At 45.8% G+C, this 18,610-nt stretch overlaps 1 protein-coding gene across 3 annotated transcripts in view; it reads right to left on the reverse strand.

Moving 5' to 3' along the window:
* Positions 1-390: 390 nt before the first annotated feature.
* Positions 391-18,610, reverse strand: part of PLCB2 (phospholipase C beta 2) — a 38,994-nt gene continuing 20,774 nt past the window's right edge. For all 3 annotated transcript variants that reach the window (XM_025151350.3, XM_015286275.4, XM_015286276.4), the window contains 19 exons: positions 17,854-18,025; positions 15,950-16,047; positions 15,129-15,225; positions 14,957-15,041; positions 14,404-14,528; positions 13,211-13,365; positions 12,595-12,759; positions 11,370-11,469; positions 10,999-11,103; positions 10,394-10,482; positions 9,893-9,989; positions 8,976-9,029; positions 7,759-7,969; positions 7,392-7,560; positions 6,971-7,047; positions 5,538-5,633; positions 4,334-4,391; positions 3,787-3,873; positions 391-3,211 (listed from right to left, as the gene is read on the reverse strand). In XM_025151350.3, the coding sequence (XP_025007118.2) occupies positions 2,939-3,211; positions 3,787-3,873; positions 4,334-4,391; positions 5,538-5,633; positions 6,971-7,047; positions 7,392-7,560; positions 7,759-7,969; positions 8,976-9,029; positions 9,893-9,989; positions 10,394-10,482; positions 10,999-11,103; positions 11,370-11,469; positions 12,595-12,759; positions 13,211-13,365; positions 14,404-14,528; positions 14,957-15,041; positions 15,129-15,225; positions 15,950-16,047; positions 17,854-18,025 (2,313 nt within the window). In that variant the 3' untranslated portion in view covers positions 391-2,938. The remainder of the gene's footprint in view (positions 3,212-3,786; positions 3,874-4,333; positions 4,392-5,537; positions 5,634-6,970; positions 7,048-7,391; positions 7,561-7,758; positions 7,970-8,975; positions 9,030-9,892; positions 9,990-10,393; positions 10,483-10,998; positions 11,104-11,369; positions 11,470-12,594; positions 12,760-13,210; positions 13,366-14,403; positions 14,529-14,956; positions 15,042-15,128; positions 15,226-15,949; positions 16,048-17,853; positions 18,026-18,610) is intronic.

Genomic DNA, 18,610 nt, shown 5'->3' on the forward strand with positions numbered 1-18,610 from the left:
CGATGTGGTATGAGCGTACGAGTCATCGTGGTGGAGTTTTCTTCCTCAGGGTATTAATAACACGAGTCCAATCTGCTAGATTTTCTTCCATCTGCATCGCAGTCTAGCTGAGCTGTGATTTTTTTGTTTCCAAGGATGTCCACACCCTTACAGCTCCACAAAGAGCCCTTTTTGGCATTATTTCAGCCCTTGCTTCCTCTAACCACTTTGTTGTCCAAAGGCTGTCAAGAAAATAATGTTCTCCTTGGAGGCGATGGCATATTTAGGAACTGAAGAAGCTGAATCTGAGACCTGTGCACACTTACTGACAGTCTGCGTGTACGTTGGGCAACATGTGGGACTTGAACCCATATCCACTCACCTCCATATAGGAAGTAAAGAAGGTGATCCTTTTTTTGGTAAGAAATGCAATGTTTTATTATTTTAGAAAATAAATAAGTCAGCAATGTACAATACATAATTCCAGTACTAAGTAAGTTAACACCACAGGGAGGTATGGTCTCTTCTTGCATGTCAGACCAGGTTTGGAACCTCTCATCTCCTACCTACTTGAGCTGGTTTTTATAGCAGCACTTCACGATGCGTTCCCCAGTGCAGTTTTGAGGTGTAACAGCTCTCATGTGACAACCACTGCATGCTGTAGGTTCACCACGATTGAGCTCACTTTTCCAGAGAAGACAGAAACCTGAAGAACAAGTCAAAGGGTGGGGAAGACTAACAGGTGATACTGCAGTGGCACATTCTAGGGAGGGGAGAGAAACTCTTGCTGCAGTCAGGAACACACGGACTCAATTTAAGGGCAAAGGTTTCACTAACAAGAGCAGCTTTGTGGGCTGTATTCTCACGTTTGTCTGCCGTGGATGGGTATAAAGATACTCCACCCTCTGCAGCTCTGTGGTGGCACAGCTGCCCCAATGGGTGCATTAAAGCAAGGGGCTGTAGCTGTTGGTGTTAAGGCGTACAGGATTTGATAGGAGGAAGGCCACCATGTTTCTGTTCTGTACTGAAGTATTGCTATTATTTCTTGCTTTTTTAGGATCCATAAGCAAAGTCTGTCTTATAGGTGCTAGGAAAAGAGTTTGGCCATATGTTTCCAGTTCCTTCCTTCTGCATGACTGAGAACTCGCTGTGCCAAAGCCGTTCAGCGCACAAAGTCATAACACAGGTGAGAGAAAGTATGCGTGGAGGGAGGCTGGGGACCGTGATGTAAGTTCTGCATTCACAAAATAAGGCTCTGTTGTCCTATAAAGTGGAAGTGTGAAGATGGTTAAGAGGAATGTGCCCTTTTTTCTGTTGCAAGACAAAGCCAACATATTGGGAATCTGGCCCTCCACGCATTTGTGTGAGTGAAGACAGACAGCAGCAGGTATCTGCTAGGGCTGGAAGAGGCTGAGAACCATTCGTCTTTTGAGTCATGCATCTGGGCAGTTTTCCTTCAGTGAGGCTGTGGAACAAGACTTTTATATTTGTTATGTCACCAAAGGGGGAAAATTATTAGTCGGAGGTGGCTGTAATTCATGGAGAAATGGGAAGGGACTGAGGCTTTGGAGAAAGGTGTGAGCACTACACCTTCAAACAGAAGTAGTGTGTTGTCTTACACTCCAGGTCCCAAAGAACATGGGAATTTGAGGAGTTGGGCTTTCCCAGGAGCAGATTCTCCTCATCACTGTTGAGCCCACCGCTGCCATTCATTAACAAGGATAGCAGCAGGTAAAGGAAGCTTCAGAGATCTGCTGTTCTTCCTGCTACTGAATAGATGCAATGTGTTTTCTGTGCTCAGCTTTCTGTGTGCGATACTCTTACAGGCAATATAACTGTCTGGCTCTTTGTTTGAGCAACATAATTATGTTGAAGCAGCTTAGAGGTTTTGGTAAAGGTTGCTATACTACATAGCGTGGAGCTAATTTAGCTTCACGGGCAAAAGTTGCAGTGATGCTCTATAAGCATCTAATTATGGTAGTAGAGAATCTGCAAGTGTGTTTGTGATAGCAGGTAACCATACTAAGGCTCTTAGGCTCCTCATAGTGTGCCTTGTAATTGTCCAATGAGCCTGCTGAAGACTGGAAGGGTCTTAGGAGATACTGGATCCACATCTAAGAACTTGCCTGAAGGCATACCAAAGTGGTAAAGTCAAAACTGGGAGTGAGAACCAGCCCCTGGGATAAGAGGAGATTGAAAGAAAGAAGAAAATGTGCTGGCAGTGCATATTTCCACAGAAAGAAATGCTGTTTTATATTTTATAGCAGTGCACTGAAAACTGTCCTCATCTTACCATGGGGGGAAAAAAAAAACAACTAAAAAGCCCATGCTGGTTGTGCAAGGAAGTGGTATGCTAAGAAACAAAAAGATAGGAGATTCAAACTGACTTTTCCTCCTACAAACAGGGGCTGTAGTAGGTAGTTGCCTGTTAGCAGGTACTTTTGCCAGGTGGAACGGCACTTTAGGGAGCAACAGTTTATCCTGAGCCTCTGCCACTTCCACTCGCATGCATTTCAAGGGCTTTTTTCCAGGCTGGCTCTCAGCTGGTTGGAGCACGGTCAGTGGACTGTTGGAGAGTTCTATTTTGTTCAGAGGGATCTAGTTCTGAGATTGCTCTGATGTGAACAGGTGCGTAATGGGCAATGAGGGATACTGCTCTGAAAACTGACAACTGAACCCAGGCCAAAATATTAACGTAGATGCTGTTGTCAGTGTCAACAACCAGCTTGTCTTCAGCCCTACTGCTGAAACACACCTTAGTGCTAAGGAGAGTGAAGTGCTCGCTGAAGGTGAGCTCCTCGGACTATTTCCAATACCTAGAATAACAAAGTAGTAAATTCCTGAAGGATTTCAGGAGTTACCCAGCATGCAAAGAGAGAGTAGTTTGTCAAGCTGGTCTTTAACTTCATTACATGTGTCCATAAACATTCCTGAAGTGAAACAGCAAGGGAAGCATTGCTCACAGTATGCTTTCCTCAATGGTGACGTCTGTTTCGGCTCCTGGAGGCTCAGCCGTAGCTGCTGTCAGCCTTGACACCTCTGCCCCAGGGATCTTCTCTTCCAGTTGCTTTGTAGAGCTTTGTTCTTCCACGGGAATGCTCAGAACTGCTTCCTTCTGAATCTCCGGCCCATCAGGAAAGACTTCTTTCACACAGTTCTTCACCATCTCCTGCACCTCCACTGTCAGACCTCTCAATTTCTCCTCGTATTCTGCCGCTGCCTCCTGCTGGAGCTGCAAACAGAGACCTCAGTCATTCTCCAGGCACTGAGGCTAAGCAGGCTCAAAACAGAATAAAAACCTGCTCTAAGAGAGACCACTGTGATGCAGCGTTAGCACTTTGTAGTTTTGGTCTCACTGAATGACATATCTCCAACCCTCAGGCAATCTTTGTCTTCCCTGCGGAGAAAGGGAAGAGGAAGGCTGTGCTGTTCTGATTTGCACCACAGTTTGGTACATGAACACAGTTTGAGAGTCTGAGGAGCTCGGGAAGGAGACTCACCTCTCCAAAAGACACAGCTCCATCCCATTTTAAATGTAGGGGGCTTTGTGTGATTAGACGAAGGCCAGCCCAGGGACTTACGAGTGCAGCATCCCTGCCTCAGCTTGCTGCAGGCTCTGTAGAGCCACCTTCACAGCCATTCATTTCCCCAGCATACGGACGAGTGGGTGGCTGAGTGTGTATGTGTGTGTGGAGGATGAGTGTAGCTCTAATTAAAGAACACAGGAGGAAGACTGAGCCATGGTGCTGCTGTGCCACTACAGGACTGAGTAGCAGCAGTGAACCCAAGCATTATCTCTGCCTTTACCTGGCCTTCTTTCTCTTGGATTGCTCTCAGATTCTCTGCCTGCTTCTCTTCCAGCTTCTGCTGATACCTGGCTGTCTTTTCTGTCAGCTTTAAAAAGAACAAAATAAAAGAAAAAATCCAAATTTACATAAGTTTTCACAAACAAATGTTTATAGCAGCAAATAGAGGGGTATAAAGCACATGCCACAGAGGGATTGCTGGAGAGCAACATTTTGCACACTGTTAAACAGATGTAGGTGCTGCTAACTAGCAGTGCTTAGAAAATCTCACCACTTGAATTCGAAACTCAAAATACTGCAGTCTGTTGGCACTGCAAACAGCTGGTTGGACTGGCTGAACTGTGTTGGAGCAGCAGGATCTTACTAAGGGTAGTAACTGTCTGCAACTGCACTTTAGCTGCCTGAAGTAAGCACTCAGTCCTCAATGCAGCAACAGCTTAATGGGATTTAAATAGCCCAGAGAGCTCACACTCCCCCCTGGCACGTGCTGATGCTGTACATGAGACACCCCCACTAGGCACAGAACAGATTGCCACAGCACAACTTACCAGTTTGATTGTTTGGACCACTTCCTGGATGTGAGAGTTATTAATTTCTTTCTTCAACCTGTAAATGAAAAGAGATGTACATGTATCTCTATCTATATATATATAAAACCTAAAATGCATCTGTTATGTTTATATAAAGCCTGTTTATCAATACTGATAAAGTGCCATACAGCAGGACAGGACTGCTGGTGCTGTGTTACTCTCCCATTGTGTCCTCTCACATTAAGAGGCTTCTGTAACTTTAGGAAAGGGCAAGTAAACACCATTCAAATTTAACAGAGATGTAAGCCAAACAATTGGGTGCAGAACTCTATTTTTTCCCAGCTGAGCAGACAGCAAAAGGGCTGTGCTGTGAGTAGGAAGCAGAAGAGGCAGTGTACCCTCTTCTGTACACTTGAACACATGGAGCTTTTTAGAACTGATTCATATCAAGCAGTACTTGAGTACACAAGCACGGCAGTAGAATATTATTTTTGTAACAAAATGAATGTCAAGGAAGGATGCAGCCATTATATGCCCAATCACAACCTGCTGAAACTTATCACAAATGCTAGTGAGGCTCGGGGAGACTTTGGTTCTTCAGGGTAAAATACTCAGTGAGGCATGAGGGCGGACGGGAAGGACTTAGAAGTGCTCCCAGACTTCAGCTGAGCTGGCTGGAAGGAGCACTGTCACTCTGGCAAGAAGCTGAGAGGTAATGGAACCAAAGAGACAGGGCCATAGAGAGGGTTGTCTTCAAGGTAATGGTAATCCATGGTAATGACCTTCCTCTGCATTTCCATATGAGCTCCTAATCCCTGCAGATATCTCTGATGCTCTGCTCTCAGGCTATTCACAAGTGCAGCAAGTGACACAGATCTTGCTGACTGCTGTACATAAATTAAGCCTAGGGAGAAAGCTCCAGAAGCCAACGTCAGCAGAGCCTGCAGGAACAACGCTATCACTGTAGTTACGCAGCAGATGTTTGGCTTCACTTTGTATATGCCTATGTATACTGGAATGCACTGGAAAAAGAATGCTGTGCCTGAAGTGAAGACAGGCCAGCCTCTCTCCTCTGACCACTGGAGCTCTGCTGCTGCCTCTCTGATTGCTTTCCAAAGTATCCCTGATGGTGACAGTGACTATGGAGTAGTGCTGTTCCCTGCCTGGAGCAGCACAGCTAGCGTTCCAAAGAGATAAAGCCCAGTAACATCCACCCCAGTACCTCTCCTGAGCAGCCTTGTCATTAGTACTCCTCATCATGACTTGGATTCGTTCTAATCGTTTTGCCTCCAGCTTCTTCTTAACATCTTTAATGTTGCTGCGGAGAGAAAAGTGTGCAGTGAGAGACAAGGATGCTTCCAGACCAGGGGTGTCAGCCCTCCACGTGTTCTCTGGAGTGTGCCACTGTGCAGGAAAGCAGAGTGCTTGTGAGGCAGAAGGTCTGAAGTATGTTTTAAACGCCCGACTTCTTTTTTTTAAGTGACTCATAACAAAGGAACAGGGCATAAGAAAGAGAACAACTCTAGGGCAGTTCTTCTGCTTTACACCATTCTGGTTTCCAGTCTATTCTCCAGCTTCTACGCATTCGTTTTCTTAAGTGTCTCTTGTACCTTGAATTCAGCTCTACTTTTGGACTGCATTGCTCCTTGTTCTGAGAGGCAAAGAACAGCATTTATATGCTGCGTGCAGGAAGTGCTCCCTGAGAATTTCTCCTCTCATAAGAAACAGTAATCACTTCCCTGTTCTCCATGGCATTCATGGTGTTATACATTTCTGTCACATCCTCCTCAATCATCTGTTCTTCAAGCTCACAGTCCTATTTATTTATCTTTTTTTTATTAACTTAAATTACTATGGAGACAGATCTGGAGATGATGCTGGCATTTCTGTCTTGACCCCCACAGCCATCTTACTGCTGGTTGCTCAAGATCTCTGAATGTTTCCAGAGCTCCTCACAGCCAGCTGTAGGTGTGACTCAACTGAATTGCATTCTGTTGTTAGAAAACCATTACCTAACTGGTCAACCTGTTTTTCTTAGCCTTGTCTGAATACAATCAGCAGCTGAGGGAAACTGAGAATCATTCCTGATGGAGGACACCGAAAGAAATTTCACCTGACTTGGCAGCTAAAGGTTAAAGAGGTGAAGAGGAATGAGCAGGGATCTTAGCTTCAGAACAGTGTGACTGCAAGAACAGATGGATATATGCCCAGCTAGAAATTAGCAAATTGATTCTGCCAGTTTATTCAAGTGCTGGAGCCAAGACTGCAGTTAGATTGAGCCAATCAGTCCCTGGAAGGGATTATCTGATGTACTGGCTACAGCACACAGAGGTGACAGAAAATGACTAGCAGTCTTGCTCCCTATCTTTCTGAATGCCATGCTGCAAGGCTACTTGCAGCAGCTCAAGCACTAATACCTGTGGTTCCTCATGGCAGGAGCACTGCACTGGAGGCCATCAGGTGTTCCCAACACTGCCACTATGTGACTATGAGACGCTGCGTCACATTGCTGTGCCTCAATTTATCACCAAATAAATACTTCCCCTCTCTGGCATTCACTCACTCACTGTAGCACAGTGCTGTGAATCTAACAGGAAATGCTACCTGAACTAAGAGCTATTCATTATTACTCTGCTGTTCAAATGCTGAGCTTACCTTTCTGATGACTCCTTCAGTGCCTTCAGCTCAGCTGTCTGCTTCTCTCTGGCTAGCTCTGTTATCTTGGCCGTTTGCTGTTGAAGGGATGAAAATGAGATTAAAACCAAACAGACCAAGATGAGACACAGCACACTGTCAGTATCTAATTACCACCAGGGTCAGCTTTATCTCTTCCTGCACTGAAGTCCTAGGGCTGGCTAATTCATGAGGATGGGCCCCGATTTTGTAGCTTCTGACAAGCAAACATCACTATCTGCATTCTTTCAAGTACCTCCTATGGACCTGACAATTGCTCTCAGAGCTTCTCTGCCCCATGGTCATGTTTCTGAGCTCACAGTTCAGTGAAGAAGTTGCTTCTCAAGCTGTCTCTGCAGGGGTTTTCAGAGGCTAGTCTTTGGTTGGCATACACAGTCCTTACCTCTGTGGCATGCTGCTCTTTCCTTCTTCGAATCCCATCATGGTATTCTTCCCCCAGGTGGATAAGCTCCATCTCCAGCCTCTCTTTCAGCTCCAAAACTCGGCTATCAAGGCTTTCTGCCATTTCCACAGGATGCACGCAGGTACCAACATCACCTGTCGTCAAACTCCTGCAGAACAGATACAGCAGCTGTGTTGCTTTTAGGGATGCTTATACCCTGCTGACCATCCCATCCACCCAACAGCCAGGTGACCCAGAGAGACGCAGAGGCCTGCACCGCATTGCTTGCCCTTGTTCATCTCAGAAACCCCTCTGCTTTGGTCTGAGGAAGTGCTCCACAGGCCAGAGGACCCTTGGCCATATTTACCTCTTCTTCTGGGTTTTTCTGGAGTGTATGGATCTTTTCTTGCCTCCGGGGCAGACAGGCTCCAAAAAGAGAAGAGAATATTTCTGCAGCAACTCTTCTCTCCGTTTACTTCCTTTCCGCTCCAGCTCCTTCAGCTCTTTCTCCTGCTTCTTCAGCAGCTTCAGGAACAGCTTCATCTGCTGCAGCTCTGCCAGGCTGGCTGTCTGAGGCTCTGCAATGCAAACAGAGGCTGTTTTCTCACCCTTCTGTGATGCCTCTTGGGGTCAGAGAGATTTTTTTTTTCCAGCACTGCCTTCATTCAGCTTTCCCTCTCTCTCCTCAGCATTGCATCCAGCTCAGCTCCCCACCTGCTGGCTGCCTGCCTTGGGGGCAGCCAGAAGAATTGCCTTTAGGTATTTTGCCCAGAGGAACACAATGGAGTAATGTACCCTTACGTCTTTCTCAGGCCTTGTCTCCTTTTCCATAGTCCTAAGCACCCCAAAGGCAGCCCAAGCACTAAGCTAGCTGGCAGCTCTAATTATAAGGCAAAAGCTTTGTTATTTCTTTACTATATTTTGGGGGGGGGAAGGGGGGGCCAAATTCAGGTGACGATGACAAGAGCTGTCAGCTCTTCCAGTTCTAACAGCTGGCTTCAGTTGTAAGGAACGAGTGAAAGGTCTCCCTAGGTCAGTGAAGATTCTGGGAGGGAGGATGCCTGTGAACTGCTGGAGAACTTGTTATCTGGCAACAGCAAGTCTACTGACTGGCTTCAGATGTGGTTATCTAGCAAAAAAGCCACAGGGAGTTATCTTCACAGGGGAAGTCACTTTTACTTTAGGCTTCAAAAATGCAAAAACTAACTGAACTTTGAGGGTGTGTCTGCAAACGGGAGTCAAGTTCTTACTAAAGGCTCCTAGTGAGGACACTCAATACAGCTCAACTGCAGGTCTCTTGGTCAACAAGTCTGGTCTTTCAAATCAGAGCCCACTGCGCTTCCATATTACGTGATGTCTCTTGCCAGAGGGTATATTTACTGTATTTTGTTTAGGAGTAACTTGAAAAAGACCAACCAAACAAAACTTGCTCCACACAGCAGTTATTTGGCACCATGGCCTGAGGGCAACAAATTTACTCTTGGGTAGGATCTTCTTCAATTTGCAAACAGGTTTCAGCACTGTCCCAGACAGAAGTTGGGCAGACAAGACCTCAACCCACACAATCAGCACAAAGGGAATTACCTGCAAGCTGTGTCACTTCCTTCATGTTTCCATCCTTGACCAGAGCTGCTGCTCCTAAAATGACAAAAGAGGTTCCTGTCAATGTTCCATCTTGGAGCTTTGGGATGAAAATGGACAGTGGAGAGCTCATCAACACTATAAATTAGAACAGAATGAGTGAATCTTAAATGCATGGTAGGAGATGTGCTTTTACCTAGCTTGAATGACTCTATCAATCACTTTGGATTAAGTGCAGGTTCAAGGAAAGTTCCTTCTGGCACTTTCACAGACGTCTGTCATGTCTGTTGGCTATCTTGTTTTGCAGGGTCAAGAAGGTGCCCATATCAGAGGAACAAACAATGTTATGAGATCTTTCTCCGCTACATCTTATTTGAACAGAGTAATAAATGCTTTCTGCAGTAGTAATAAATGTAAGAGACTTTGCCTCCTGTTCAAGGAAATCCATTAACTTTTCTTCAACTCTTATTTATAAGAAGTCTAGTGTTCACATCTGAGCTGGTGAATAAAACTACCAGTCTTTACAGCTCCTGAGCTTTATACAAAAGTTCTGTATAAGCACAGTCCCACAAGGCAGAGAGTTTTCAGGGAGAACATGCTTAAAATGTCAGAAGGAACACTGATCTACAAAAGAGACCCTTGAACGACAAAGAGCTGAAAAGCAGAGAGGTGTTAAGGGATAGGACCACGCCAGATCTTACATTTCCACTGCAGAGTAAAAGTAGTGTACGTGTCACATCCATTCCAACCACAACAGTCAAAGCTTACACACAACTTTTGCCATTAATGACAAGCTCCAGAATTTAAGTTGGTAAAAGATCCTGTTACCAAGGATCTTCATCTTCCAGCACTATCTTTTTCCAGCCACGTGAGTGCCTGGCTTTCCCTTCTGTAAGTTCATCCTACAGCTCTGGCTTTACCTGCAGGCCCATTTGCAAAAGGGGTGCTGAATTTCCTGGTGGACTCTGGTATCCCATTATTTTCAGGGAATGAGAAGTTCCTTTGCATGTCAGGCCTCTACAACGAAGATCAGAGGTAAATCAAAGGACAGCAAATGGAATTGGAGACTGACATTAGGAAATGAAAGTTGTAGCAAAGACACACAGAAGGCTCTTGTGTGCTTTCTCCATTGTTGATCTCTTAGGAAATCTGCCTGTACGCCACAAATCTAAGTTTCCCTCTTTGCTGGCAATGGTGTTAACTATGCATAGCTAAGAGAAACTACAGATAGTCTCTGACACTTTTCAGTTCTATACCCAAGGCAGTCCTCTGCCTGCCTCTGGCTAGATGCAACACATAGGCTTGTCATGAACAGCCTTGCTCCAGGACAGTGAGGAGCCCCTTGACAATCCCCTCTGTTATTTCAGATCAATTCCACACAGCATGTTTTAGAGACAATGGCAGAACTTGGGAAAACTTACCTCCACCTCCGAGCCATCTTTTAGATTAACCGATCTCTTTTCTTGCAGACTGAAGAACTTAATTGGGTTGGAGAGAGCAATAGTCAGATCTAGAAACAAAAAGGAAATCTTGCTTGGATTATCAAATAACACTGAGCACTCTCTGGTTTCCTTTCTGGTGTAAGGTAAAAAATTATGGAGAAGAGCTATCTTGTATTCTCTACTTGTAATAAGCCAGGCTAAGACTGTCAGCTTGCACAACTCCTGTTCCAACCCTCATCCAATGCTGTTAACCCAATCTTTTTTAAGAATCTGTGTTAAAACCATCAGTTTTCCAGCATTTCCCCCGATGAACAAGGTTCATTTATATGAATACAGAGAAAGACTAAACACAAGGTGCCTACAGTCAAAACCATAGCATTCACAAGAAGTTCTGTGGCAACTGCCATGACGTCCTACTTGGCTTTGTTCATGATTGTCAAAAAGTTTTGCTGTTAATATCTCCAGAGGGGCGTTCTCCTCATTTCTCTCTGTTTGGCTGTTCCCTTTCTAAAAGGAAAAGGCTGAAAAAATGCTTCTAGATTGCAGTTTGGACAAAACCCCAGGCATGTTCTGAAGCATACTACCTGCCCAGGCATCAGGGACGTAATCCTTTACTTCCAGGTACACAAATAGAGAGGGCATGGTGAGTGGCATATTGCTTTCACTGCGGAGACAAACATGGTGATAGCCTGAAAGCAGAAAGCACAAGAGATGAGCTGACACAATCTCTCCCTTCTTGTCCGTGTGCCCCAACAGTAAAATGAAGCCTCTGTCTGCAGGAGGGCATGGTGAATACGTACGGTGGTGTTAAACCAAGGCTATAATCGGATGAATCTGAAGGCTCCACTGCCTACAGGTGATATTCTACACAACAGGCATGGAAGGACAATATGCAGATGTTCAAATGGGTATGTCTCAAGATTACAAAAGATGAAGGGATTTCCACAAAACCTACCTGAGTGTACTGCAATAATGGGAATGACACGATGACCAATGAACTTCCCTCCTTCCTCAAAAGCCACAATTTTGAGCGATGCCAGCTCAGGCATCATGATCTAGGGAAAAAAAAAAATAAAAAACACAAAACAACACAGAGTAAGACACCCAAGTTCTGTTCCCTAACAGCATGTTGGCTTCACTGAGCACAACTTCACTCTTTCCTCCTTCCAATAAAACAATGCCATCTCATAGAATCATAGAATTGTTTGAGTTGAAAGGGATCTTTAAAGGTCATCTAGTCCAAATCCCCTGCAATGAACAGGGACATCTCTCCAGAGAAGCCACTGCCTGTTTCCAAACCTTGTAAATTAAGGCTGCAGTTTGTCATGAGCATAACTGAAGCTACAAATTCTCCACCAAACAGAGGCTTCTCAGAGGAGGGACCGCAAGGGATCGCAGGAGGGCAGGCAACCTAAAGAAAAAGCTGTGCAATAAGCCCTCCAAACCAGCATTCCCACAAAGCAATTCACCAAAGGAGGAAACGGATTTGGAAAGATAATTTAGCAAGCACGGTAACTTTGCCATGAGGGCTGTTTCATCATCCTCTCCCATTTTCTTCTGCCATGAAATGGGCTAAAAATTAGTCTGTCAAAACCGTAGCCTGAAAAGCGTTTTCTGAAATGAGGATAAGACTTATCCACCACATCCCAAGTAGGCTGAAAATATCTGCTATCTCACAGTGTGCTCGGCAGAGCTGAATTTGTCATGTATCTTTCTTCTAGCTGCAGAAAAGCCAGACCTTACTGTCACCTTGGACTTAACCTCCCCATAGCTGGATTAGTGACCACTGAATTCTGGCAGACAAACAGGGCAGCCCTCTGCAATCAGGCACAGCTGAAAACCTCCTGCTGGTCCCATTACTTGCCCAGCACGCCTGCTTCTCATTGACAATTTAACCACAGTTTCTTTCTGCTTCCTTATGCTTGAAGCCTTCAAATCTGATTAGTGAATTCAGTCTGAAGTGCATCACCAGAGGGAGATTTTTGATACCTGTTGTTCCCAGAAACATTCCCATCTGCCCCATGTCTGTACAAAGAAATCTTTGTGGAGAGTTGTTTTGGGTACTGTTTGGATATTATCTCAGGGTGCAACACTCTTGGTCTGTCTAAAGCCACAGCTGAGCTCTCCAGAAGGGAGTCCCTCCTGATGTCACTCCAAATCATTACAAAAGTGCTCCTTACCTTTTCAAAAACAAAAGGTTCTTCTTTCCAAACAGGATTGATGGAATTGGCAGTGGAGGTCAGTTTGGTTCTGTATTTGCGCTTCGTGTCCCTTGGCAGCCCAAACAGCTCCACTTCCACATACGTCTTCACACTGCGGTCTGAGAGGAATTGACCAGAAAGTATCTATGAGCAAACAGAAACGTTAATTAACAACTGTTGAAAAGAATACAATAAAAGAACCCGCCCACACCTTCACCCTTAAGTCCCTCTCCAGCTCCAAATCATCTCTTCTGCTGCAGCTTCCAATCCACAGTAAGCTTTCCTTTTACCTTTTCTTCACCCGTTTCTTGCACCAACACTTCCTCCAACCCCCTCCCTCCCCAACATCACAGCCTTGGCTCCCTCCTGCGTGGCAGATGCTGATTTTCCATTCTCATGTGATTATGATTAATTTGAAATAGCAAAAAGGTGGGGAGCTGCCATGGAAACGCATTTCTCCCACCGGATTCGGTGGGTTCATTTTGCCACTAAGAACCCCACTGGGTAATAAATAGAGGGGTCACACACCCTGGTTATACATACAGTGCCAGCAAACGGCTGTCAGAGGAGGAAGAGCACCAAGGGCTGTACTTGCCGTGACAGACAGGGTGCTTGCCACCACCACATCAATGCGGTCCACGGAGAAAGGGTCAAACTGCTTGTCTGGGCGCCGCATGAATTCATGCTTGAGCAGATAGCCACACTGGCCATTGAACTCAAACAGAGCCATGTTCTGCTGCATGGGGACATCTGAGATACAAAGAGAGGAAAGCAGTGAGCAAAACTGCTGCGGGATCTGATCAGGTGGCTCTCAGTGAGCTGAGAGGTGCTGTGCTTTCACGGCCCATGCTAGTCAAAGACTCACAAAGCCCTTTCAAAAACTAATTAAGTCTCTCAGCACCCTACAGGGAAAAATATTGCAGCAGCTATTATGAGAAAGGTAAAGTGGTTTGCTTATGATTGCACCATAAGTCATGGGTAGAACTAAATTAAATACTCTAAGAAGTACGCACTGTTATGGGTGTGAGGCAAATCGTTGCCTGAACGTCTCCTTCCTTCTGTCATTTTGGGGCTCCCCTCAGCCCACCCTCTCCTCTGCCACCTCTTGTCTTACTAACAGTGGCTTGTGGCTTTGGCACCCGTCTTCAGTATGATATCCTCTTCATAACCAATCTCTCAGTCTCCCTTTTTAAGTCACTTTTATTTTCTTTCCTCCTATTGATCCTATAAGCCAGACTCCTACACTCTCCTTCCATGAGATAGTGAAAACGGTAAAGAACAGTGTTATCTGAAGGCTTTTATTTGCCTCCCCTTTTGCTGGTTGTGCAGCAAGAAATGGCCTTTCTTCCCTGCTCAGGTCAGTGTACTGGAAATAACAGCACAGACAGACCGGTCCTGTGGCCAGATGGAGCTACGCCTGCTGCCTTGTAGGAAAGGGGATGCAGGAGCTCCTGGTGCCTTCATACAAGTTATTTACTCTGACATCGTGTTACAAACCAGGCAGAGATAGTACCCAGATACTGGATGACAGCAAGCCTGTGCACATGTGTAAACATAAACGTGTAGGACAGGCATTACAGACTCTGCATGCCTGGGTTGTGCCGGACCCAGAAAAGTGCTGTTGGTCTGTGAGAGACTCAGAAAAGAGCAACGCTTTGGGAACAAGGTGTGCAGAACAAACACATACAGGGGAACAGCAGTGGTAGAGAACAGCAGGGAAGGAAGAGACAATGACCATGAGCACACCGCCTCACCCACTGAGAAGCTGGAGGACAATGCGACACTCACCCATGGTCTGGAAGTTCAGTGCCACCATCTGACAGCCAACGTTCCAGAACATCTGGGGCATGTAATTGGAGGAGTCCATCCGGGTGCCTTTGGGGTAAATCCGGCTCATCTGGCGCTTGTTGTATCTATAATTGCTCTATTGGAACCCAAACTGGAGCACTCCTTGTGCACCCTGGCGCTAGCTCATGAATCCAGATTTAAGAGTCATTTAAGCTCTCCTACGAAGGCTCAGAGCCTTCTAAAGAAGAAGGAAGAGAAGCTGGGGCAACAACACGCTCCTTTCCTACATCCCTTCTTGTTTAAGAGTAAACATCTGACAGCTTTGCCTTTTACTACCAGGATGCCTACTGCCAACAATCTCTGTGAGCAGCCCAAGCCACCCTGGCAGCTTGCACATCTCCAGCACCTGCACGCTTTACACATGTGATGAGGAGTTTACCATATCCTGAAAACAGAACTCAGTTGATTGCACCTTAGCCTTCACCCAAGCTTCAGGTGAGCTCTCACGCTTTGTACAACCAACTGCAGGGGGCAAGCACTGCCAAAAGGATACTCCACAAACTGCATAGGGAACTTGGTCAGCAGATCGTAAGCCTTCAGCTCGGTGAAGGAAGAGATGACGTAACTCCGGTTCTTCTCTAGAAAGAGAAGACAAGAAAGTGTTTAGAAGAAAGGTGCACCCAACCCCCACTGTGTGTGTGGAGACTGACGGGAGACTGACTTACGGGCAGAGACTTCAAAGGAGTCAAACTTGATGGGCTGTATGTAATTAACGAGGCTGGACATTTCCTCATATGCTGTCACTTCCAAACCAGCAGTGCCCTGGAAAGGAAAAGAAATGCAACAAAACACAAGAGAAGAAAGATGAAGACACCTTTTCCAGTGATGAAACAAAACACATCTGGGCTGCCCTGGCCAAAGCACACCTGTTTCTTTGGCTTCCTGATCCTACAATTACATGGTGGGCAGCACTGTTGGGGGCACACTGAGTTTCTGGGTAGTGTGGTAAAAACTGAGACACGTAGAAGGGTACCAGCTCATAAGAAATTCAGGACCTCTATAACCTCCAAAGTATGGACTTGGGACAAACCTGGGACATTGTTTACCCTCTTCTCTGAGTGACACTAGGGAGAAGGAAAAGGGAAATGGATCTTTTCTATTCAAGGCAATGCTGATCTGCTTCTTCCCCTTCAGCAGCAGCACTTCATGTTTCTATAACAACTTCTGTCAGACTAAGGCTAAGCCTCTCCAAACACCCTGAGGGCAGAGGGTTACCTCCAAATCACGCAGAAAATCAAAGTCAGATTCAGAAATAATACCTCTTCTGCTACAGCCTCTATGTTTGTCACAACTTTTGCAAGAGAAACTGAATAAGGGAACCGTCATATTGCACGGAGGAAGGAAAGCTGTCATAGCATGGTTCACTCCCCTTTGCATTTTGATATTAATCTCCTTTCAGAACAGTGAGTCTCCAGAGAAAACTGGAGGCCAGAATAAAACAAAAACAGAAAACAAAACAGAAAAGGAACAGAGACAAAAACAGTACCTCATCTGACTGCATCTTTTTTATTTCCTCTTCATCCAGGTTTCCTAGCTGATCGTCCTCTTCCTCTGGTTCCTCTTCAGCCACATCTCCTGCCCAGACTAAGCACACAGCCCACATCTTAGTAGCTCTTATCAGAACACGAAGACAAGACACTGTGACTGCTCACACAGCCTGCAGTTCTGACTGCTAACAGTGAAGAGCTCCGCAAAACCTCCCAGGCATGTCACAAAGGAACAAGAATGGAGGAACTGTATCATTTTATTAGCCAAATCCAAGTAGGAAAAGGCCAAACTCTGGACTAACAGATTCAAGAGCCCTCCCTACGAGCCTCCGCCACACCACAGGAGTGACAGTCACAATTCTGTTCTCCCCACCAATGTGGCACACATCTGTGGGACTGAATGTCTGATTCCCAGCTCCTCTGTAGTGGCACTCATCACATGGACCTCATGTGCTCCTACCAGGAACCGCATCACTGTTCTACCAAAGGTTCCCCTAAGCCTTGAAACAGCAGAAGTCGAAGGACAGGAGGAAAATAGGGACTGAATGTTCTATAAATCTTCAAGAACCTCAAGGTGAGGGCCAATGAGGAGAGACGGGGAGAATGAAGAACCACCCTCTGTAGGAGATGGTTTGAAACCATCTGAGGAACCTGAAAATATACAAGTCCGTGGGAGCTGATGAGATTCATCTGAGGGTCCTGAGGGAAGTGGCAGATGAAGTTACTGAGCCGCTGTGTTTGAGAAGTTGTGGCAGTCTGATGAAGTTCCCACTGACTGGAAAAGGGGAAACATAACCTCAATTTTTAAAAAGGGACAAAAAAGAAGACCCGGGGAACTATAGGCCAGTCAGTCTCACCTCTGTGCCCAGCCAGGTCATGGAGCAGATCCTCCTGGAAACTATGCTAAAGCACATGGAAAATAGAGGGGTGACTGGTGACAGCCAACATGACTTCACTAATCATGGCTGACAAACCTGAGGGCCTTCTAGAATGGGGTCACAGTGTTGGTGGATAAGGGAAGGGTGATTGGCACCACATCCCTGTCTCTAAATTGGAAAGGCATGGATTTGATGGTTTGACCACTTGGGTGGATAAGCAATTGGCTGGGCGGTCCCATTTAAAGAGTTGTGGTCAATGACTGGATGTCAAAGTCAAGTCCAGTGACAGGTGGTGACCTTCAGGGGTCAGCAGTGGGACCAGCACCACTTAGCATCTTTGTTGGTGACAAGGACTACAGGATTGAGTGCATTCCCAGCAATTTTGCTGATGTCACCAAGCAGCAGCCCAAAGGCCAACTGTACCCTGGGTTGCATCAAAAGAAGCGTGGCCAGCAGGGTGAGGGAAGTGATCCTGCCCCTCTACTCTGCTGTTGTGAGGCCCCACCTGCAGTGCTGTGTTCAGCACAAAGAAGGGACCCACAGGCAGGATGGGGTCCTAGGCAGCCAGATCTAGCGGGAAGGTCCCTGCTGTGGGCAGTTGGAAAGAGATGATCTAAGACATCTTCAGCCCAAACCATCATATGCTTTTATTAACCATGCCATGGTAAATTTGTGGTTATCAGAGAGCTACTGGTGCTAAAAAAACAAATATCCCCTTCCAACAAACCAACAGTCAGTGTGCGTCAAATAATTACTAACCCATGCAAGACATATGTCTCAGATTAGGCAGCAGAGTTCACTGATGGGCAGGGAATTAAGTTGGTTGCCTCTTTTTAGTTGGAACAGTGTCTGAAAACATTCTAAAGATTTAGTTTATCTTCCAAGCTTACGCTTCTTCTTGAGATGCCTGAATTGATGACCAGTACTGTCTTGCCTAGAGCTACTATCAGGCAATTTGGAAAGTCCCTAGCAGGCCAGACTTGCTCATCTAGCTGTACTAGTCCCATTTTCCCCCTCAGACATACCAGTATCTTCAGCATCCATAAAAGCTGGCTGCTCGATGATTTCTGGTTCCACATTCTTCCCCTTCTTCATAGAATTCTGCCTCTTCTCAGACACTGACTGTTTCTTTTTGTTCTTAATTAAGATTTTCCCTAAGAGATCCTTAGGACTCGGCAGAGGAACTCCTGGCTTCAGCTGCAACAGAGGAATTTTGCAATGAACTTTCTTTGCAGAGATACAATTTAGACACCCAGCTGTCCTGTTCCTCCTCTGGCCACCTACTGGTGCACCGAAACACCTCTCACCCACTGTATACTTCCATTTCTCCACCTGCAGGCACATCCCCCTATATCTATGCAGATTTTTTTCCAAGTCTTCACCTTCCTGATGTCACTTTCAGACCAACATCTTACACCTCTCAGTCTTTTCAAGCTCTACTGCCCGTGCACGCCATGCCGTTTCCAGCCACCCATCCTGCACTACAGCTGAAAAACCATCCACGTGTCCTGGAGCCCTCCACACAGCTCAGGCTTAAACGTTCCACCCACTTCTCTCATTATCCCAGAGCACCAGATCAGCAATCAGGCCATATTTAAACTCTCTGCCTAAGGCTGATTTGAAAAAAAAGAAAAGGAGAAAAAATCCCAAAGGCGGTGACTTTGTGTGTGTCACATGAGGATGTGTGACTCAGACTCTGCTTCTAGACCTACACTCCCCATACAGATAGCAACAGACCTATTAATAATACAGCTAGCATTCTGAACTGTTTCTCCCCATTGC

The sequence above is a fragment of the Gallus gallus genome, chromosome 5 (assembly GCF_016699485.2).
Source record: "Gallus gallus isolate bGalGal1 chromosome 5, bGalGal1.mat.broiler.GRCg7b, whole genome shotgun sequence".
Lineage (NCBI taxonomy): Eukaryota > Metazoa > Chordata > Aves > Galliformes > Phasianidae > Gallus > Gallus gallus.